An 18,489-nucleotide genomic window follows, 5' to 3' on the forward strand; every position below is an offset into this window, starting at 1 on the left:
TGCCAAAAATCTGCTCAACTTGAGAAAATCATTATCTTTATATAGATATGTATATTCTCATATACATCTAGGGGAAGAGTCTAAATTATGGTATTTATAAATATTTTTATAGAATATTTATAAATTATTTACATAATTTATCCAAGCTTCTTTTGGGAGGTCCTTAATAGCTTATTGAAAGTTGTGTGTGGCGTGTGTGTTTGTATATGTGTGTGAATCATTTGAATCTTGAGGATAGGAACAGACATCATTCCAGAGGACAGGCGTCCCGATAGAGGAAACATTCTCTCTATGCCCTATTACAGTGATGATGAATCTATGGCATGGGTGCCACAGGTGGCACGCGGAGCCATATCTGCTGGCACGTGAACTGTTGTCCTAGCTCAGCTCCAATGTGCATGTGGGTGCCGGTCAGCTGATTTTTGGCTCACACAGAGGCTCTTGGAAGGCGTTTTTGGCTTCCAGAGAACCTCCGGGGGGATGGGTGAAGATGTTTTTACCATCCCCCGGCACCAGGAAAACCTTTGAAGCCTGGGGAGGGCAAAACACAAGTCTACTGGGCCTACTAGAAGTTGGGGAACAGGCCGTTTCTGGCCTCCAAAGGACCTCCAGGGGATGGGGGAAGCTGTTTTTTCCCTCCACAGGCATTGAATTATGGATATTATTATTATTATTATTATTATTATTATTATTATTATTATTATTAATTATTTATTAGATTTGTATGCCGCCCCTCTCCGTAGACTCGGGGCGGTTCACAGCAATAATAAAAACAATTTACAACAAATCTAATATTTAAAAATATCTAAAAACCTCTTATTTAAAAAGCAAGACATACACACAAACATACCATGCATAAACTATATAGGCCTGGGGGAGATGTCTCAATTCCACCATGGCTGACAGAAGAGGTGGGTTTTAAGGTGTTTATGAAAGGCAAGGAGGGTGGAGGCAACCCTAATCTCCAGGGGGAGCTGGTTCCAGAGGGTCAGGGCTGCCACAGAGAAGGCTCTTCCCCTGGGTCCCGCCAGACGACATTGTTTAATCGACGGGACCCAGAGAAGGCCAACTCTGTGGGACCTAATCAGTCGCTGGGATTCGTGCACTCATGCATGCACAATAGTGCACATGCACGTGCTTTCAGCACCCAAGGAAAAAAAGGTTTGCCAGCACTATAAGATGATAATGTTTAAATGATGCTCACTGTGCCTGATATTATTGAATGGGCAAAGGAGACTAGAGGTAGGCCCCTTCCATAAAGTATTCTGGAGGTGAATATCCAGCACCATGAATTGTAGCCAGAAGCCAGTGTCACTTGTGAATATATGTGGTCATAAAGGTATTTATGAGGAATGACCAGGCGGGGGTTGCTACTTACTGCCGCTATTGGTATGTGGGTGCAGCACTGCGTCGCCAGCATGCCTGTGTGCTCCCCCTCCCCTGTGCATGTGCAGGAAGCAAAATCTCATGAGATGATACATGCGCAAGAGAGATTTCTGTGATTTTTTTTTGCTTCTGCACATGCACAGAAACAAAATATGACTGGGACATGCACACACATTGGTGACATGGAGCTGCGCGCACATCTCCATTTTCACTATTGGCACGCAGTGTGTTCCATACTGCCTAACAACCCAATACTGGGCATGACCAACATTGCATGCACCACTGAATTCTGAACTAGCTGTAGCTTCTAAGTGGTCTTCAAAACAGTTCCATGTGAAGCATATTACAATAATCCTTGTATGAGGCATCTAGGGTGTAAGTGACTGAATGGCCTCCTAGTCTAGGAATGGTTTCAAGTGGTACAACTAGGTGTATCTGTGCAAATGTGTCTTTTTGGTTACAGCTGCCAGCTGTTCTCTGAACCAGAATTGTGAGTCAAAGATGACTTCCAAGTTGTGCATCAATCACACATGGAGAATTGCAATCCTAATGTATCTTGATTCCTCTTCTTTCTGGAGTCATAAAACATACATTTTGATACTATTATTGATAATGATTTGATTTGGACACTGCCACTTCTGTGTGGCTCCTGGAACAATAAAAAAATAACAGTATATAATCCTAATTTTTAAAAAAACAATAATATGGCAAATCTGACCAACAGCAACTAACAGATACCTTCAAGGGACCCCAACTATCTTACTTAAAGCCTGGGAAAAAGCCAAGTCTCTAAGTGTCTCTGGAAAGACTCCAGAGAGGGAGCCACCCAGTTCTTGAGGCTAACTTTATCCTAGAGGTCAGTTACCATGACAGACTAGACTTGCTTCTGCAATCTGATAATGATATTATTAGATTGAAGGAAACAGGAATTTACCAACCCTGTTTGATCATAGTGATTTGGCTGATACCACAAGAGATAGGTAGTGTTAGTACTATATACAAAACAGATTGGTTTGCAATATATAAGTAAGCTAACAATGAATGTTTATATGTATTAAAATACTATAGCTTTAAGAGATAAGGGAGCCAGAAAGCATGATTCCCTCTCTCTGTTCTTTCTGCTGATTCACTGTGACTGATGTAGTAAGCTCTGTGTGTTCTATGGTAATTTGATGTATTTGTAAGCTGTAACATATGTCTTATATGTAAGACAAAGACAGGCTTGTAATATTATTATTGTATAGAGAGATATTGACTGATTTGAATGTGAATGACGGGACTTGACTGTGCTATTTCTAAAGTAAACACTATTTTATACACTTTAATGTATCTGTCTTGTATGTCAGAATAATTAGTCTACGGAGAGGGGCGGCATACAAATCCAATAAATTATTATTATTATTATTATTATTATTATTATTATTATTATTATTATTATTACTATTACTACTACTACTACTACTACTACTACTACTACTACTACTTCCTGGATATCTGCTGGAATCCTACTTTTTCCTCTGTGCATGTCCTTGATAACTCAAGGGTTCTGCACACTCCTTAACAGGCAGTCCTTCAAATAACTAGGCCAGTGATGGCGAACCTTTTTTGGTTTGCGTGCCAACAGGGTGTGATTGTCTGTGCACTTGTGCATGTGCCATTCCCACACCCATTCCTCCCCCCCCCACATGCATGTACACACATACTCTGCTGCCCCCCTGCTTATGTGCACAGGCCTCACTGAAGCCTGGGACAGTGAAAAATAGGCAAATGGGCAAAGCAGAAGTTCAGAAAAACAGATTTCCAGTTTGCCTGTTGGGCTGTTTTTCGCACTTTGGGGCTTTTTCACACTCCGGGGCTGAAGCCTCCGGAGCCTGAAAGTCAGCTGACCAGTGTGCAGATGCACACTGGAGCTGACTTAGCCCTCCAATATGGCTCCATATGCCACCTGTGGCACACGTGGCATAGGTTCTTCATCATTGAACTAGGCCAGTGATGGCAAACCTTTTTTCCCTTGGGTGCCAAAAGTGTGCGCGCATACACTAACATGCCTGCATGAATGCCCATGCCCATAATTCAATGCCTGGTGAGCTGGTGAGGGCAAAAAGTGCCTCGCCTGACCCCCTGGAGGCCAGAAACGTCCCATTTCCCAACTTTTGGTGGGCCTAGGAGGCCTGTTTTTCACCCTACCCAGGCTCCAGAGGCTTCCTGGAGCCTGGAGATGGCAAAAACACCCTCCCCCATCTCCTTTCACAAGTGAGAACTGCCCTCCCAGAGTCTCTGTGTGACCCAAAAATCAGCTGGTTGGTACACACATGCGTTCTGAAGTTGAGCTAGCAACAGCTCATGTGCCAGCAAATATGGCTTCGTGTGCCACCTGTGGCACACATGGCATATGTTATGTAATGCTTTTATAGATCAGAACTAACCCCTTGAATTATACCTGAATAACATTCATCCATAATTTGTACCCATAATTTTTATATGCAAGTTTTTTTTAGTCGTCTTCTTGTTTCTGCAAGCCTTGAAATACTGTATACAAGAATATGTATTTTTATTTATAGCACACTAGTCTGAAATTCAATGAATCGAAGGGAGTGCCTGTTCTGATGAAAGGAAATCTATTTAAGTAAAACAATAAGGAAAATAACATTGCCAAGTAGTTTTGATGTTCAATTTGCAAAAGAAAAACTTAGACACGTCCCAATCTTGCCCTTAGTGATTTTTGTCTAGTTTCCTTCCATTCTGCCTACTGCTTCTTTTCTAAAAGCAGAATGGATTGGGTTTCTTATTATATATTATCCTTTTAGTTTTATGGAATAAAATCCCAGGCCTTGTTGCTAGATTGCCTAGTTGTTACTAGGATTCTATCCAACTCTATGTTAGTGTGTGTGTGTGTGTGTAAACATCCTACTTTCTTTTCTTTTACTGATATTAGGGCTTTGACATTAGGAGAGCAAGACAAAGGGACAAACATGATGAAGAACAGAAAACTTGTTCAGAAAACTTGTTCTCTATCCAGTTAGTTCTCCATCTAAACAAAATTAGGTTCCTCTCTGCTGTAGCTCCAACTGTGGGGAAAATTAACTCATTTCTTTCCTGTAAGTTAGAAAAAACAACAGCTCTGGAAATAAAAGAAGGAAAAATGTATTTGTCTTATTTTCCTAGCTGCTGGTTTGATGCTAGGGCATTAGAAATATTGGAAGCTTTGACAGCAGTATACTCACAACTGGAGGGACACGAGTGCCTACTACCGTTGGGAACCTTAACATGGTTTATTGTAGTAAGTGGGGGCGGATAGAAACATGTTGGATGAGACCTACTGGTTAGACTTACTCATTTTATAATTGTTTTTAATTTTATATAGTTTTTGAGGGTGCAAGATTTTTTTTAACAAAAAATTGTTTTTCAGACTTTTGTTTCCTTCCAGTGAAATTATTATTTGAAATTACGTTGAAGATATTATTTGGACTAGGAGCAGCTTGTCAATTCCGCATTATTTACCTACTGTATTTTTCAGAGTAACATAGAAACATAGAAGACTGACGGCAGAAAAAGACCTCATGATCCATCTAGTCTGCCCTTATACTATTTTCTGTATTTTATCTTAGGATGGATATATGTTTATCCCAGGCATGTTTAAATTCAGTTACTGTGGATTTATCAACCACGTCTGCTGGAAGTTTGTTCCAAGGATCTACTACTCTTTCAGTAAAATAATATTTTCTCATGTATAAGACACACCTTAGTTTTGGGGGAGAAAAATAGGAGGGGGGAAATCTGCCTACTAGATATTCATCTGGCTAGTGTCCTTAATCTGGTCAACTTCAGCACATTATTCTAAAGTGTGCAATAGGGTTGATATTCCTGGAGGCGTCTGTAATATGGTAAATGATTTAGCTTTACTAGATAAATGGTCTAAGCAATGGAAACTGCAGTTTAATGTTTCCAAATGTAAAATAATGCACTTGGGGAAAAGGAATCCTCAATCTGAGTATTGTATTGGCAGTTCTGTGTTGGCAAATACTTCAAAAGAAAAGGATTTAGGGGTAGTGATTTCTGACAGTCTCAAAATGGGTGAACAGTGCAGTCAGGCGGTAGGGAAAGCAAGTAGGATGCTTGGCTGCATAGCTAGAGGTATAACAAGCAGGAAGAGGGAGATTATGATCCCACTATATAGAATGCTGGTGAGACCACATTTGGAATACTGTGTTCAGTTCTGGAGACCTCACCTACAAAAAGATATTGACAAAATTGAACGGGTCCAAAGACGGGCTACAAGAATGGTGGAAGGTCTTAAGCATAAAACGTATCAGGAAAGACTTAATGAACTCAATCTGTATAGTCTGGAGGACAGAAGGAAAAGGGGGGACATGATTGAAACATTTAAATATATTAAAGGGTTAAATAAGGTCCAGGAGGGAAGTGTTTTTAATAGGAAAGTGAACACAAGAACAAGGGGACACAATCTGAAGTTAGTTGGGGGAAAGATCAAAAGCAACATGAGAAAATATTATTTTACTGAAAGAGTAGTAGATCCTTGGAACAAACTTCCAGCAGATGTGGTAGATAAATCCACAGTAACTGAATTTAAACATGCCTGGGATAAACATATATCCATCCTAAGATAAAATACAGAAAATAGTATAAGGGCAGACTAGATGGACCATGAGGTCTTTTTCTGCCGTCAGACTTCTATGTTTCTATGTTTCTATTCCCCCGCCCCATTAGGGCTTTTAAAAAAACAACCTTATTTGGAGAGAATAACGATGAAAGAGCTTGAAAGAGCTTGCATGCCGGTAAGAGCTGGAAACATCGTTAGTACCTGATTAGGGCTGGAAAGAAACATATTGGGAGCAAGTAGAGCAATGGAAAAAAGCCTGCAAAGACTTAGGACTGGAAAAACATACTTCGTAGAGAGCAACAATGAAAGAGCCTGCAAAGTAAGAGCTGGCAATATTGTTAGTACCTGGTTGGGGCTGGGAAAAGAAGCATCAGAAAAAGCTACATTTAGAATAGGAGATGCTGTGTCTGCATAGCAATAGCCGGCTGTCAGATTCGAGCTCGCGTATCCCTCTCCAGGGTGCTGATTGGCCGCATAAGCATAGTTACTGTTAAAGCGGGAACCTTCCTTTGTATGTGATTGGTAGTTGCCTCAGAAGGCGTCCTGTATATAAGTCTGTGTACTCTTGTTTGTTTCTTAAGCCTGTACCTGCCCTGTTGGCACGTTCTGATTAAACTCACATGTTCTGGAAAAAGGCCTCAGTTATTATACTGGCGACGAGATTTCAGCCCTGCATTTCCATCTCGCATCTGTGTCTGCAGTAAGTGACAATGTCTGTACAGCTTACTTTTCCCCCTTTCAACCCACAAGGGGAGACCTGGGATTCCTACGTTGCCCGCTTCGATTGCTTTCTAATTTCGAATGGGTATACCGAGATTTCTGGGGACCGGAAAAGATCTTATTTTCTCGGTTTCTGCGGCCCCGAAATGTTCGAGACGGCCAGAGCTTTATTCGCTCCCGTCTCTATCCATGATGTGCCTTGGGAGACTTTCCTGTCAACTCTCCAAGATCACTATGCCCCAGCCCCGTCACGTTGTGCCCGGCGCTACGTTTTTTATCAGAGGAACCAGGCAGAGGGTGAATCCATTAATGAGTTTGTGGCCGCTCTCCGCCGGGCTGCATTATATTGCGAGTTTACAGACTTGAATGATTACTTGCTAGACAGGCTAGTGTTCGGAGTCCGGGATGGCTGCCTTAAACGCCGCTTGCTGGCCACCCGGGATTTGACTTTTCAGACAGCTTTAGCTGAGGCTCGTGCTTTTGAGCTTTCCACACTATCTCTGGCAGCCATGGATAGCTCGGTGAACGCGACAGCCAAAGTGCCTGCGGTGCCAGAGACCCCGAAAGCTGCTGCGGAAAAGGAGAGCGGCAGCGAAGTTGAGGAGGAGGAAGTCTGCCGGCTGGGTACTTCTAGGGGTCGTGAGCCTCCTGCTAGTCGCCCCCGCCCCCCTCTGTCCCCATGCAGGGGTTGCGGGGGAAACCATTATCGATCAAATTGCTCGTTTAAAGAAGCAGCTTGCCGGCGTTGCGGGGCCAGAGGCCACATTGCGAGAGTTTGCCGTTCCCGGAGGTCCCCCCCAGCCGCCCCTAGAGAGCAGAGGGAGTTCCAAGGCTTCAATCCCCGTTGGCAGCGGAGATTTTCTTCCACTAAGAGGGATGACTGCAATGCCATCTATAGCTGCCCGCGCCCAGCTTCTACTTTTGTGAGGAAAACCTCAGTTTCTTCTGACAAGATCTCCGTGACGGTTCGACTGGGAGGCGTGAATTGCTCCATGCAAGTGGACACCGGCTCCGCGCATTCATTGGTCTCCTGGGCCACCATCAAGAAATGCATGCCCGGGTGGAGCAAGAATCGGTTGCAGCCATGTACTGTGACTTTACGGGACTACCAAGGGGCGCCCATTCCGGTGTTGGGGGAAGGGAAATTCCCTGTCATATTCAAGTCGTTCATGGGCAGGTTGCCTCTGATGGTGGTGGACGGGCCATTCTCCAGCCTCCTGGGTTTAGACTGGTTTAAGTCTTTGGGCTTTTCTGTTGCGGGGGTGAACGCGGTGAGGGGGGAATCGGTATTTCAAGGGCTTACTAAGGAATTCCCCTCCGTCTTCGATGACAAGCTGGGTTGCTACACTGGAACCCCGATTACGTTTAGCCTTGATCCCAAAGTGCCAGCAGTGAGGCTGAAGCCCCGCAGGGTGCCCATTCCCCTCAGGCCAAAAGTTGATGCCGAATTGGACCGTCTGATTGCACAAGGGGTGTTAGAGCCAGTCGACCAGGCTGTCTGGGAAACTCCACTGGTCATCGCTTTCAAAGGGGATGGAGGATTGAGACTGTGCGGGGATTATAAATGCACTGTTAATAAGGCCCTGGCTCACCACTCATACCCGCTCCCAGTGGTGCAGCAGTTACTTCACACTCTGGGTAATGGCAAGATCTTTGCCAAGCTCAATTTATCCCAGGCTTACCAGCAGCTCCCCGTAGACCCCTTGACTGCAGAAGCCCAGGCGATTATAACACATAGAGGGGTGTTCAGGTGCCACAGGCTACAATTTGGGGTCTCTATTGCACCGGGGATGTTTCAGGGATTGATGGAGCGGTTGCTGTATGGGTTGGAAGGCACGGTGCCCTACTTTGACGATGTCCTGGTCTCGGGGAGTTCCGAGGACGAACTTCTTCGCAGGGTTAAAAAGGTATTGCTTAAATTCCAGGAAGCGGGACTGAAGCTCAAATCAAAAAAGTGTGTCTTTGGGGTTCCAGAGGTTGATTTCCTGGGATTCAGGGTGGATGCAAAGGGAATCCATCCCACCCCTGAGAAGACTAGGGCCATTTGGGATGCCCCCAGACCCCAGTCGAAGGAGGAGCTGCAGGCTTTCCTTGGTCTCTTGAACTTCTATGCGGTGTTCATCCCGCACAAGGCTTCGGTGGCAGAGCCGTTGCATAGGCTTCTGGACAAGCGGTCCGCTTGGCACTGGGGGGAGCGGGAGGAAGCTTCTTTCAGAGGGGTCAAAGGAATACTCACCTCAAACAGTGTCCTGGCTCAGTATTCCCCTAGTCTGCCATTAGTTCTCACCTGTGACGCTTCCAGGTACGGAGTGGGGGCAGTCCTCAGCCACAGATTGCCAAATGGCTCGGAAGCCCCTTTGGCGTTTTTTTCTCGGACCTTGGCCGCTGCAGAAAGAAACTATGGCCAAATAGACAAGGAGGCATTGGCCCTAGTGGCGGGAGTTCGCCGTTTCCACGAGTATTTGTATGGCAGAAGGTTCGAGTTAGTAACGGACCACCAGCCCTTGCTAGGGTTACTCTCAGGTAACCGCCAGAGCCCGGCTGTGTTGTCTCCGCGCATGACACGCTGGATTGTCTTTTTGGCCAATTACACCTACACGTTAACATACAAACCGGGTCGTCACATTGCACACGCCGACGCACTCAGCAGGTGCCCAGTACATGAGGAATTAACAGACCCTGCACCTGCCAGCTCCGTTTTTGCTTTGACAGACGGGCCAGTAGTATTGGCTGCCCCCGAGGTATCTAGAGAGACTGGGAGAGACCGCATTCTGGCCCAGGTAAGGCAATGGGTTTTGAGGGGGTGGCCACTCTCTTCCCCAGCTGACCAGTTCATTCCGTTTTTCCGCTGTCGCACGGAGTTCTCAGTAGAGAGAGGAGTTCTTTTAAGGGGTGGCAGAGTGGTTATACCAGGCAAGCTGAGGAACCAGGTGTTGTCCCTGCTGCACAAGGGGCACCCTGGAATAGTTAGAATGAAGGGTCTAGCCAGGGATTACGTGTGGTGGCCAGCATTAGATAAGGAAGTAGAGCAGTGTGTGGCTAACTGTGCTGTTTGCCAAGAGAGCAGGTCTTTACCCCCACGGGCTGAACCTTTAACATGGGAACCACCAGCTAGCCCCTGGACACGCTTGCACATAGATTTGGCCGGTCCCTTCATGGGGCAAACATTTTTAATCACCGTGGATGCATACTCCAAGTGGGTAGAGGTGGCCCAGTTGCAGTCCACTCAGTCACAGGCCGTCATAGAATCTTTGATGACCCTATTTGCCACACATGGATTCCCGGACCTGCTAGTCTCGGATAACGGCCCGCAGTTCACATCAGTCTTGTTTGAATCTTTTTTGGCTACTGCTGGCATTAGACATGCCTTAACCTCGCCTTGGCATCCGGCCAGTAATGGCCAGGCGGAACGGGCAGTGAGGTCAGTTAAAGAGTCCCTCAAAAGGTTGCCCCAGAACTCTTGGAAGGCTAGATTGGCTGATGTGCTCATGGCCCAACATACCACCCCATGTGTAACCACGGGAAAAACACCAGCAGAGCTGTTAATGGGTCGCAAATTGCGGATTATACTTGACAGGTTGCACCCAGGGTATGCGGGGACAGTACAATGGCCAGAAGCTGCCAGTCGTGAGGTGTCTGTAGGAGACGCGGTATTTGCCCGTGCCTATTCGGGCCAAAGGAATTGGGAGAAAGGTACTGTATGCAGGGAACTGGGGCCTCGTTCGTTCGAGGTAGAGCTATGGGACGGGCGAATTTGGAAAAGGCACCTGGATCAGATTAGACGGAATAGGGAGGATCGGCATGGAGATCGGGAAGCCAATGAATTCCAGGGGGTGTGTCTTCAGGAACCGCCCACGGCAGCTGGAACTTCAGGAAATCCTTCCTCAACGTATAGCAGGGAAGAGGAGGTGGGCCAGGCTCCCAAACCGATCCATCCGGCCGAGATCGAGAGTTCAGAACATTCCACAGAGCCCCGGCGCTCCGAGAGAATCTGTCGCAGACCGGTGTATTTAAAAGATTATGTCTGTGTCAGCCGAAGGGGCAGGAGTGCTGTGTCTGCATAGCAATAGCCGGCTGTCAGATTCGAGCTCGCGTATCCCTCTCCAGGGTGCTGATTGGCCGCATAAGCATAGTTACTGTTAAAGCGGGAACCTTCCTTTGTATGTGATTGGTAGTTGCCTCAGAAGGCGTCCTGTATATAAGTCTGTGTACTCTTGTTTGTTTCTTAAGCCTGTACCTGCCCTGTTGGCACGTTCTGATTAAACTCACATGTTCTGGAAAAAGGCCTCAGTTATTATAGGAGATGCACCCAAATTTCCAGCCTCCTTTAGGGAGGAAAAAGGTGTGCCTTATACTCCAAAAATACAGTAAATAGCTACATTGCTAAAACCCACCTGTGTCTCCAGGCTTGGGGAAACAAATATACCCCTAGCTGTCTTATTTTATGCATGGTTTGTCTGGATGTATGACTGCTTTTTTATAATGGGTTTTTTATAACTGTTTTTAACATTAGATTTGTTCTTGTATTATTTGTTGTGAGCCACTCTGAGTCCTAGGAGAGGGGCGGCATACAAGTTAATAAATTACAGTATTATTATTATTATTATTATTATTATCATCATTCATTTCAATAAGCAAATGAGATTACTTGGGGTTGGCATATGGTAACTCTGTTATTTGATTGATGGATTGATTTAAAAAGACTTACATAGCAACACATATTGTAGCACCAAATAATCAGAATTGTAAAAAAAAACCATATAAAATCTCTATAAAAACTCACGACACCCCAAGGTAGCATTCCCTTACAACCATATAACATTTTAGTTAATTGCAGCCTCATCCTGCCACAATTATTGTTATAACTCTAAATTTTTTTTTTAAATTGATTTATCATAATTTCTGTTTGATAAAACAATTTGGCTTTCTGCAACTCAATTTCCCTAAGTTGATCTCCTAGGAGGCAGGGGTGAAATGCTACCGGTTTGGTTCAACCTGGTGTGGTTGTACTGGTAGCGGTGGCTGCCAGTGGTTCAGAGAAATGGTAGTGGCGGCTCTGCAAGGCTCCACCCACCCACTCGGGCATCACCATTTTGTTATTTTTCACCCTCTGCAGATGCACTTCCAAACCAGTAGATTTCACTGCTGCTCCTAGGAAATGTTTTATAGTTAGTACCTGCTTTTATCAGCATTAATAATAATTTAAAGTTGTTACTGAAAAAGTTGTTACTGAAAAAGAGGATAAATCAGCACCTAAAAAACAATAAATTATTGGGCCCAAATCAGCATGGCTTTACTGAAGGCAAATCATGTCAGACTAATCTCATTGATTTCTTTGACTATGTCACAAAGGTGTTGGATGAAGGTGGTGCCGTGGATATTGCCTACCTGGACTTCAGCAAAGCCTTTGATACGGTTCCACATAAAGAGCTGATAGATAAATTAGTGAAGATTGGACTTAATCCCTGGATAGTTCAATGGATTTGCAGCTGGCTGAAGCATAGACACCAGAGGGTTGTTGTGAATGGCGAGTATTCTGAGCAGAGTCAGGTTACAAGCGGTGTGCCACAAGGGTCTGTTCTGGGTCCTATTCTTTTTAATATGTTTGTGAGTGACATAGGGGAAGGTCTGGTAGAGAAGGTTTGCCTATTTGCCGATGACTCTAAAGTGTGCAATAGGGTTGATATTCCTGGAGGCGTCGGCAATATGGTAAATGATTTAGCTTTACTAGATAAATGGTCAAAGCAATGGAAACTGCAGTTTAATGTTTCCAAATGTAAAATAATGCACTTGGGGAAAAGGAATCCTCAATCTGACTATTGTATTGGCAGTTCTGTGTTAGCAAATACTTCAAAAGAAGAGGATTTAGGCGTAGTGATTTCTGACAGTCTCAAAATGGGTGAACAGTGCAGTCAGGCAGTAGGGAAAGCAAGTAGGATGCTTGGCTGCATAGCTAGAGGTATAACAAGCAGGAAGAGGGAGATTATGATCCCGCTATATAGAATGCTGGTGAGACCACATTTGGAATACTGTGTTCAGTTCTGGAGACCTCACCTACAAAAAGATATTGACAAAATTGAACGGGTCCAAAGACGGGCTACAAGAATGGTGGAAGGTCTTAAGTATAAAACGTATCAGGAAAGACTTAATGAACTCAATCTGTATAGTCTGGAGGACAGAAGGAAAAGGGGGGACATGATTGAAACATTTAAATATATTAAAGGGTTAAATAAGGTCCAGGAGGGAAGTGTTTTTAATAGGAAAGTGAACACAAGAACAAGGGGACACAATCTGAAGTTAGTTGGGGGAAAGATCAAAAGCAACATGAGAAAATATTATTTTACTGAAAGAGTAGTAGATCCTTGGAACAAACTTCCAGCAGACGTGGTAGATAAATCCACAGTAACTGAATTTAAACATGCCTGGGATAAACATATATCCATCCTAAGATAAAATACAGAAAATAGTATAAGAGCAGACTAGATGGACCATGGGGTCTTTTTCTGCCGTCAGACTTCTATGTTTCTATGTTTCTATGTTACAGATGTGCACCTGGGCTCATTATGGTTAAGGCTACTTTTAGTATCACGTTTTCTAGTTTACAGTATACTAACTTGAGTTAACTTCCCGTGAAAAAAGTCCATGGAGCATTCAGTCTGCTTGTGAAAATATTTGCATCCCCAAGATAGAATTTTGTTTGCAAATCACAATCGATACAGATAGTCTGCTGGTCTTTCTAATCCTGTTTTCAATTTCTGCCTTAATGCTATGCTTCTTTTCTGTAGTTCAGAATCGAAGAAGGAAACCATTAGTAGTAGACAGGGAGTTCAAAGAGAACATGTACTCATACAGTGTTTCTTCAAAGAAAATTTGAGGGTTTGGCCAATGGTCTGAAATATCTTTGAGAGGCAACAGCTGTTACTGCCCCATGGGAAAAACCCTTTCCCAGCCAACTCCATGACAATTAACCACACATTGCATTGCTCTTTTTCAGGATATTGCTTTGATATCCACCTTTGGCATGGGCAACCTTTTGCAAACCTGGAGGAGAATTTCTGGAAATAGAGGAACAACCTTCAAACCTTCCTTACTAAGAAGATCCAAGGTGTGAAAAGGCGAGGGCTACTTGCTTTAGCCTAGCAGACATGCCTTTTGGGCTGAAATTACGGAGGACTCGACGCTATAATGTCCGGAGCAAGAACTGTTTCATGACTCGGATTCAACTGTTGGAGAACAACCAGATTGAGTGCACATTGTCTGTGGAGAGCACTGGGCAAGAATGCTTGGAGGCCGTAGCTCAGAGGTTGGAACTGGCAGAGGTGAGAGTAACCCAGGAAAAGACCATGTTTAACTTGCTGCTTGGTATATTTTTAGCTCTGGCTGTTTGTCATTTGGAATCTGTTTATTACAATTGTGTTATTCTTGGAATTGGTCCGATCTAATCACTGAATGGAACTTTGGCAAATGTACCTTGCTTACCCAAGCATCAGGGCAGTCTATTACCTACAGTCAGGATTGTGATTCATTGTTATTTCCTGTCAGGATGAAATTTAACTAAATATGCGAGGGAACATCTTTCTATGAGCAAAAGGCTGCTTTAAAGGATATCTCGATTAGCCTGGAAGCTTTCTTTCGGGTACAAATGTTTATATGAATGAAAGTTGGGCCTCTTTGGGAAAAGTGCAAATTATACCCCAGGAAAGTAAGCAATTTTTTCAGTCATTAACTAAAATGAAAACTAACTTTTTCAGAATGGTCATGAAGTGAATGCCTTGGTTGATAAGTGACACCATTCATTTGAAAAAGGATGTTTGCTGAAATCAACAAAAAAATTTGAATCACAGTCATATGATCACTGAATGCTGGTTGTAAAGGTGACCTCCCCAACATTTGATTGTGTGTGTGTGTGTGTGTGTACCCCATTTCCCCGAAAATAAGGCCCTGTCTTATATTTTTGAACCCTGAAATAAGCACTTGGCCTTATTGCCATTCACTCAAAAGCCCGATTGGGCTTATTATCAGTGGATGTCTTATTTTGGGGTAAACAAGATAATGATCATTTATAATGGTCTTGGGTGCTTTGGGGACTGTAAAAAACACTTGTTTGGTAACTGTGGTAACTTCAAACTATCATAAAATGTTCACTCTTAAATCTAGGACTATCAGTATCCTTTATTATTTGTCTCTTATGATAAATGGCTGTTTGTGACTATTTTTCTACCATGAAGTCGTTGGGAATATTATTTATAGAATTTGGATGTATATTAATATTTTTTTTAGCAGACGTGGAGTAACATGGACTACATTATGTACATTGTAGAAAGGCATTATTTGAATTATGTATATTGTATTTAATAAAAATAGTTTGTAACACCTGCATCCACCTTTCCAAAGCAATGAGGAGCAAGAGTAAATAATAAGTTACTGCTGTTGTAAAATGCTATAACAGTCTAATGCTTCCGATATAATTTTGTAAATATTAATATGTTTTTCAAAAGAAAGTGTTTGAGAAAATGAAAATGACTAAAATTGCTTCCAGACAAATTATTATATAGGTCCTGAGTGCATCTTTTTAGGAAAAGTACTACATTTATCCAAGAGAGCACTAAAATAAAAATTCTTTCCTTTTGATAAGAGTACAGTAGCTTTTCTAATACCACAAGATGCTTTGGCGTGGGGAGAGAGACGCTTTCAAATTTCTGAACCCCAATTTTTTAAGGATTATAGATTTAACCTGAATTAGAAAATACTGTTAAGGAGTGTGCAGAACCTTTGAGTTTTTCAAGGACATGCACAGAGAAAAATATCCAGGAGATAGGAGTAATTATTTAGTCATAAGCGGAGTGCTACATTCCTCCCATGCCCCATTTTAGGCCTAGCAGGCCTCACTGCAGCCTCTTAGGACCAAAAACAGGCCAGGAGGGGGCACTGCACCCCTCTGTGCTTCCCCGTGTTTACATGCACAAATTCCACCCCATGCATGCACCTGTCTCCCGCATGAGCCCCACTCTCCGCATGTGGCAGATACCCCAAAATCAGCTGACTGGTGGGAGGCACACGCTCATGTGCAGTGGAACTGAGCTGGGCGATGGCTTGTGTGCCCACGAAAGAGCTCTGTGTGCCCTGTGGCACATGTTTCCATAGGTTTGCCATCACGGCTGTAGAACGTTTTGATCTTGTGTTTTAACCAGAGAGGAATGGCTGATGACAAGTTTCTAATAAGTTGCTTGGGAGGTATTACACCATTAACTGAGCTGCGATACTAAAGAAATTTCTTATTTGCTGGACAATAACCCAGAACAAGAGGCCCTGTTCTCTTTACAGATGATGCCAAAGTATAACAAATGAGACTTCAGTTGGTAATTAAAGCCCTACATGGCATTTGACCAGAATACCTCCAGGACCGTCTTCTGCCGCACGAATTCCAGCGGCCGATAAGGTCCCACAGAGTTGGCCTTCTCCGGGTCCCAACAACTAAACAATGTCGTCTGGCGGGCCCCAGGGGAAGAGCCTTCTCTGTGGCGGCCCCAGCCCTCTGGAATCAACTCCCCCCAGAGATCAGAACTGCCCACACCGTCCTTGTCTTTCGTAAATTGCTTAAGACTCATCTGTATCACCAGGCATGGGGGAACTGAGACATCTCCCCCAGGCTTATATAGTTTTATATATGGTATGCTTGTGTTGTATGGGTTTTAAATGACGGGATTTTTAGATGCTTTCTTTTAAATATTAGATTTGTTACATTGCACATTGTTTTTATTATTGTTGTGAGCTGCCCCGAGTCTGTGGAGAGGGGCGGCGTACAAATCTATATTATTATTATTATTATTATTATTATTATTATTATTATTATTATTATTTCAGTACTTTCATTAGGAAGGTAATGGAAATAAACATTAATGTTCTTATGGGACAACTAAGACAAGGAGAGCCTTTTCTTTATCTATCTTTCACCCTGTATACAGTATTCTTGCTGGAAGTGTAGATGGACATTTGATTATTGCCTATACTGCTTTTGGAAGGGTAGAGTTTTGACATTATTTAAGATCAAACCATGGACTTCTTGCTAATCCAATTAATAGTTGGTCAACATTATTTGATATGTGTAATTCTGGTTATTGCTGTTTTTTTTTAATGAGCAAGGCCAAAGGAAAAATCAGAATTATATGTATAATGAACTAGGAATGATGACTAAAAGCATGATAAAATAGCTGGCATGCGGTTCCTGGAACTCATTGTATGGCTGTACTCTTGCAGTTGCAATCTGATAATTCAGTTATTCAGTTAAGATATGGGTTAATATAGAATGAACTACACAACATTCCTCCATTCCATTCCATTCCAGGCCAAATTCTTGGCCAACAGCTTAGTGTAGTCATCACAAAAGTGTTTGAAGGTACACAAGGAGCAGTTTTCCTTGCAGTCAGCATCGCTTGTCAGGCACCATGAATTTATACTCATTCATTTTTTTCTTGGAATGCTGGACAAGCTTCAAATCATACATTTTGTTTTTGTTAGTTTGCTTCTGGAATCTCTTCTGACGAATTTTGTATTACTACATTGTAGTACATTTTTTTAAAAAAACTATCAAAACCTGCTGCTGTTTAAAAGCTGTTTTGAATTACTCTTGCAGCTCTAGCTTTCTTCCAACTGATCTAAGTTTTAACCACATGTCATTTTGGATAATTGGCAGCCTTTTATCACAGCTGATACAGGAAACTTGGATTATGGTTGATAGATGTAATAACATTTATTGCTATGCTTATTTTCACTCCCCCCCCCCAAATAATTTTGGAACCATATTTTTAATTGGGTTCTGTGGCATTTGAAGTTTCAGAAGGAAATGCAACTCCGGAAGATTTAAATTAAAAAAGGTCCAGGAATATTTAGAATATGTCAGATTTCTGTTACAGTATATTTTATATCTGGCAAAAATTTAAAAAGATCTGACTTCCACCAATTATTTTATGATGGTTTTTTCTTTATATCCTAAACTGAGACCTTTTCAGTCAAGGAATTGAAATTTTAATGATTTTTCTTAGAATCCTCAAAATCCTATTTTTTTAAAAACCTCTTCTCCGTACTGAAGGAGCGGGTCCAGCAGTCACATGGGTTGCTCATGTCCAATCCGGTGGAACTGAGCCTAGTGTTAAAAAAGCTTGCTGGATCCGCCCCTTCCCCAGAATTCGCTCAGTTCGCATATCCTGCGGTTGTATTGTGATAGCTCGTTCAACATTCTAACACCTTCCCTTCGATCTTTCCTTCAAAAGTAGTAAGAATTGTTTATCCTTATTTGTTTACTTGCACTAATAGCGCCAGCCGTTTGTGGCTCGGCTTTTTTCCTTTGGGAGAAGTTGCGGTTTCGTTTCCCCCCGGCTGTTTTGCCGTTTACGATCCCCGCTGCCGCTTGTGGATTCCTTTAATCCTTTGGCCTGGAGGTCTTGGTGCAAGTATTGCTTCATTGATTTATTATAGTATTATTGTTAAAGGGCTTAAAAAATACCTCCTGCGGAGTGAGACGCTTGTTTTAGTCTCCTGGACTTAGTCGATCGCTTCCCCTTTAAGAATTCTATTACGGAGCGATTTTTCGGCGCGAAGGCCTTCGCGCCCTTTTTAAATTTAGGCCTCTCGTGTTGGCCTCCTGCCAGCCGCGTAGGCCTCAGTCCACCGCTTGGATCCCGGAGTGGGCTTTGGGACGCTCAGGCTTAATTCTCCACCGGCTAAGCCTCCAACCAGAGTGCCTTGGTTACTTTAATTAAAGT

General features: G+C 43.1%; 1 protein-coding gene across 4 annotated transcripts in view; it reads left to right on the forward strand.

Annotated features, from left to right (window-relative positions):
- Positions 1–18,489, forward strand: part of PTPN14 (protein tyrosine phosphatase non-receptor type 14) — a 136,989-nt gene that overhangs the window by 35,948 nt on the left and 82,552 nt on the right. For all 4 annotated transcript variants that reach the window (XM_070734424.1, XM_070734423.1, XM_070734425.1 and 1 more), the window contains exon 2: positions 13,722–14,046. In XM_070734424.1, the coding sequence (XP_070590525.1) occupies positions 13,873–14,046 (174 nt within the window). In that variant the 5' untranslated portion in view covers positions 13,722–13,872. The remainder of the gene's footprint in view (positions 1–13,721; positions 14,047–18,489) is intronic.

This window comes from Erythrolamprus reginae, chromosome 1 (assembly GCF_031021105.1).
Source record: "Erythrolamprus reginae isolate rEryReg1 chromosome 1, rEryReg1.hap1, whole genome shotgun sequence".
NCBI lineage: Eukaryota > Metazoa > Chordata > Lepidosauria > Squamata > Dipsadidae > Erythrolamprus > Erythrolamprus reginae.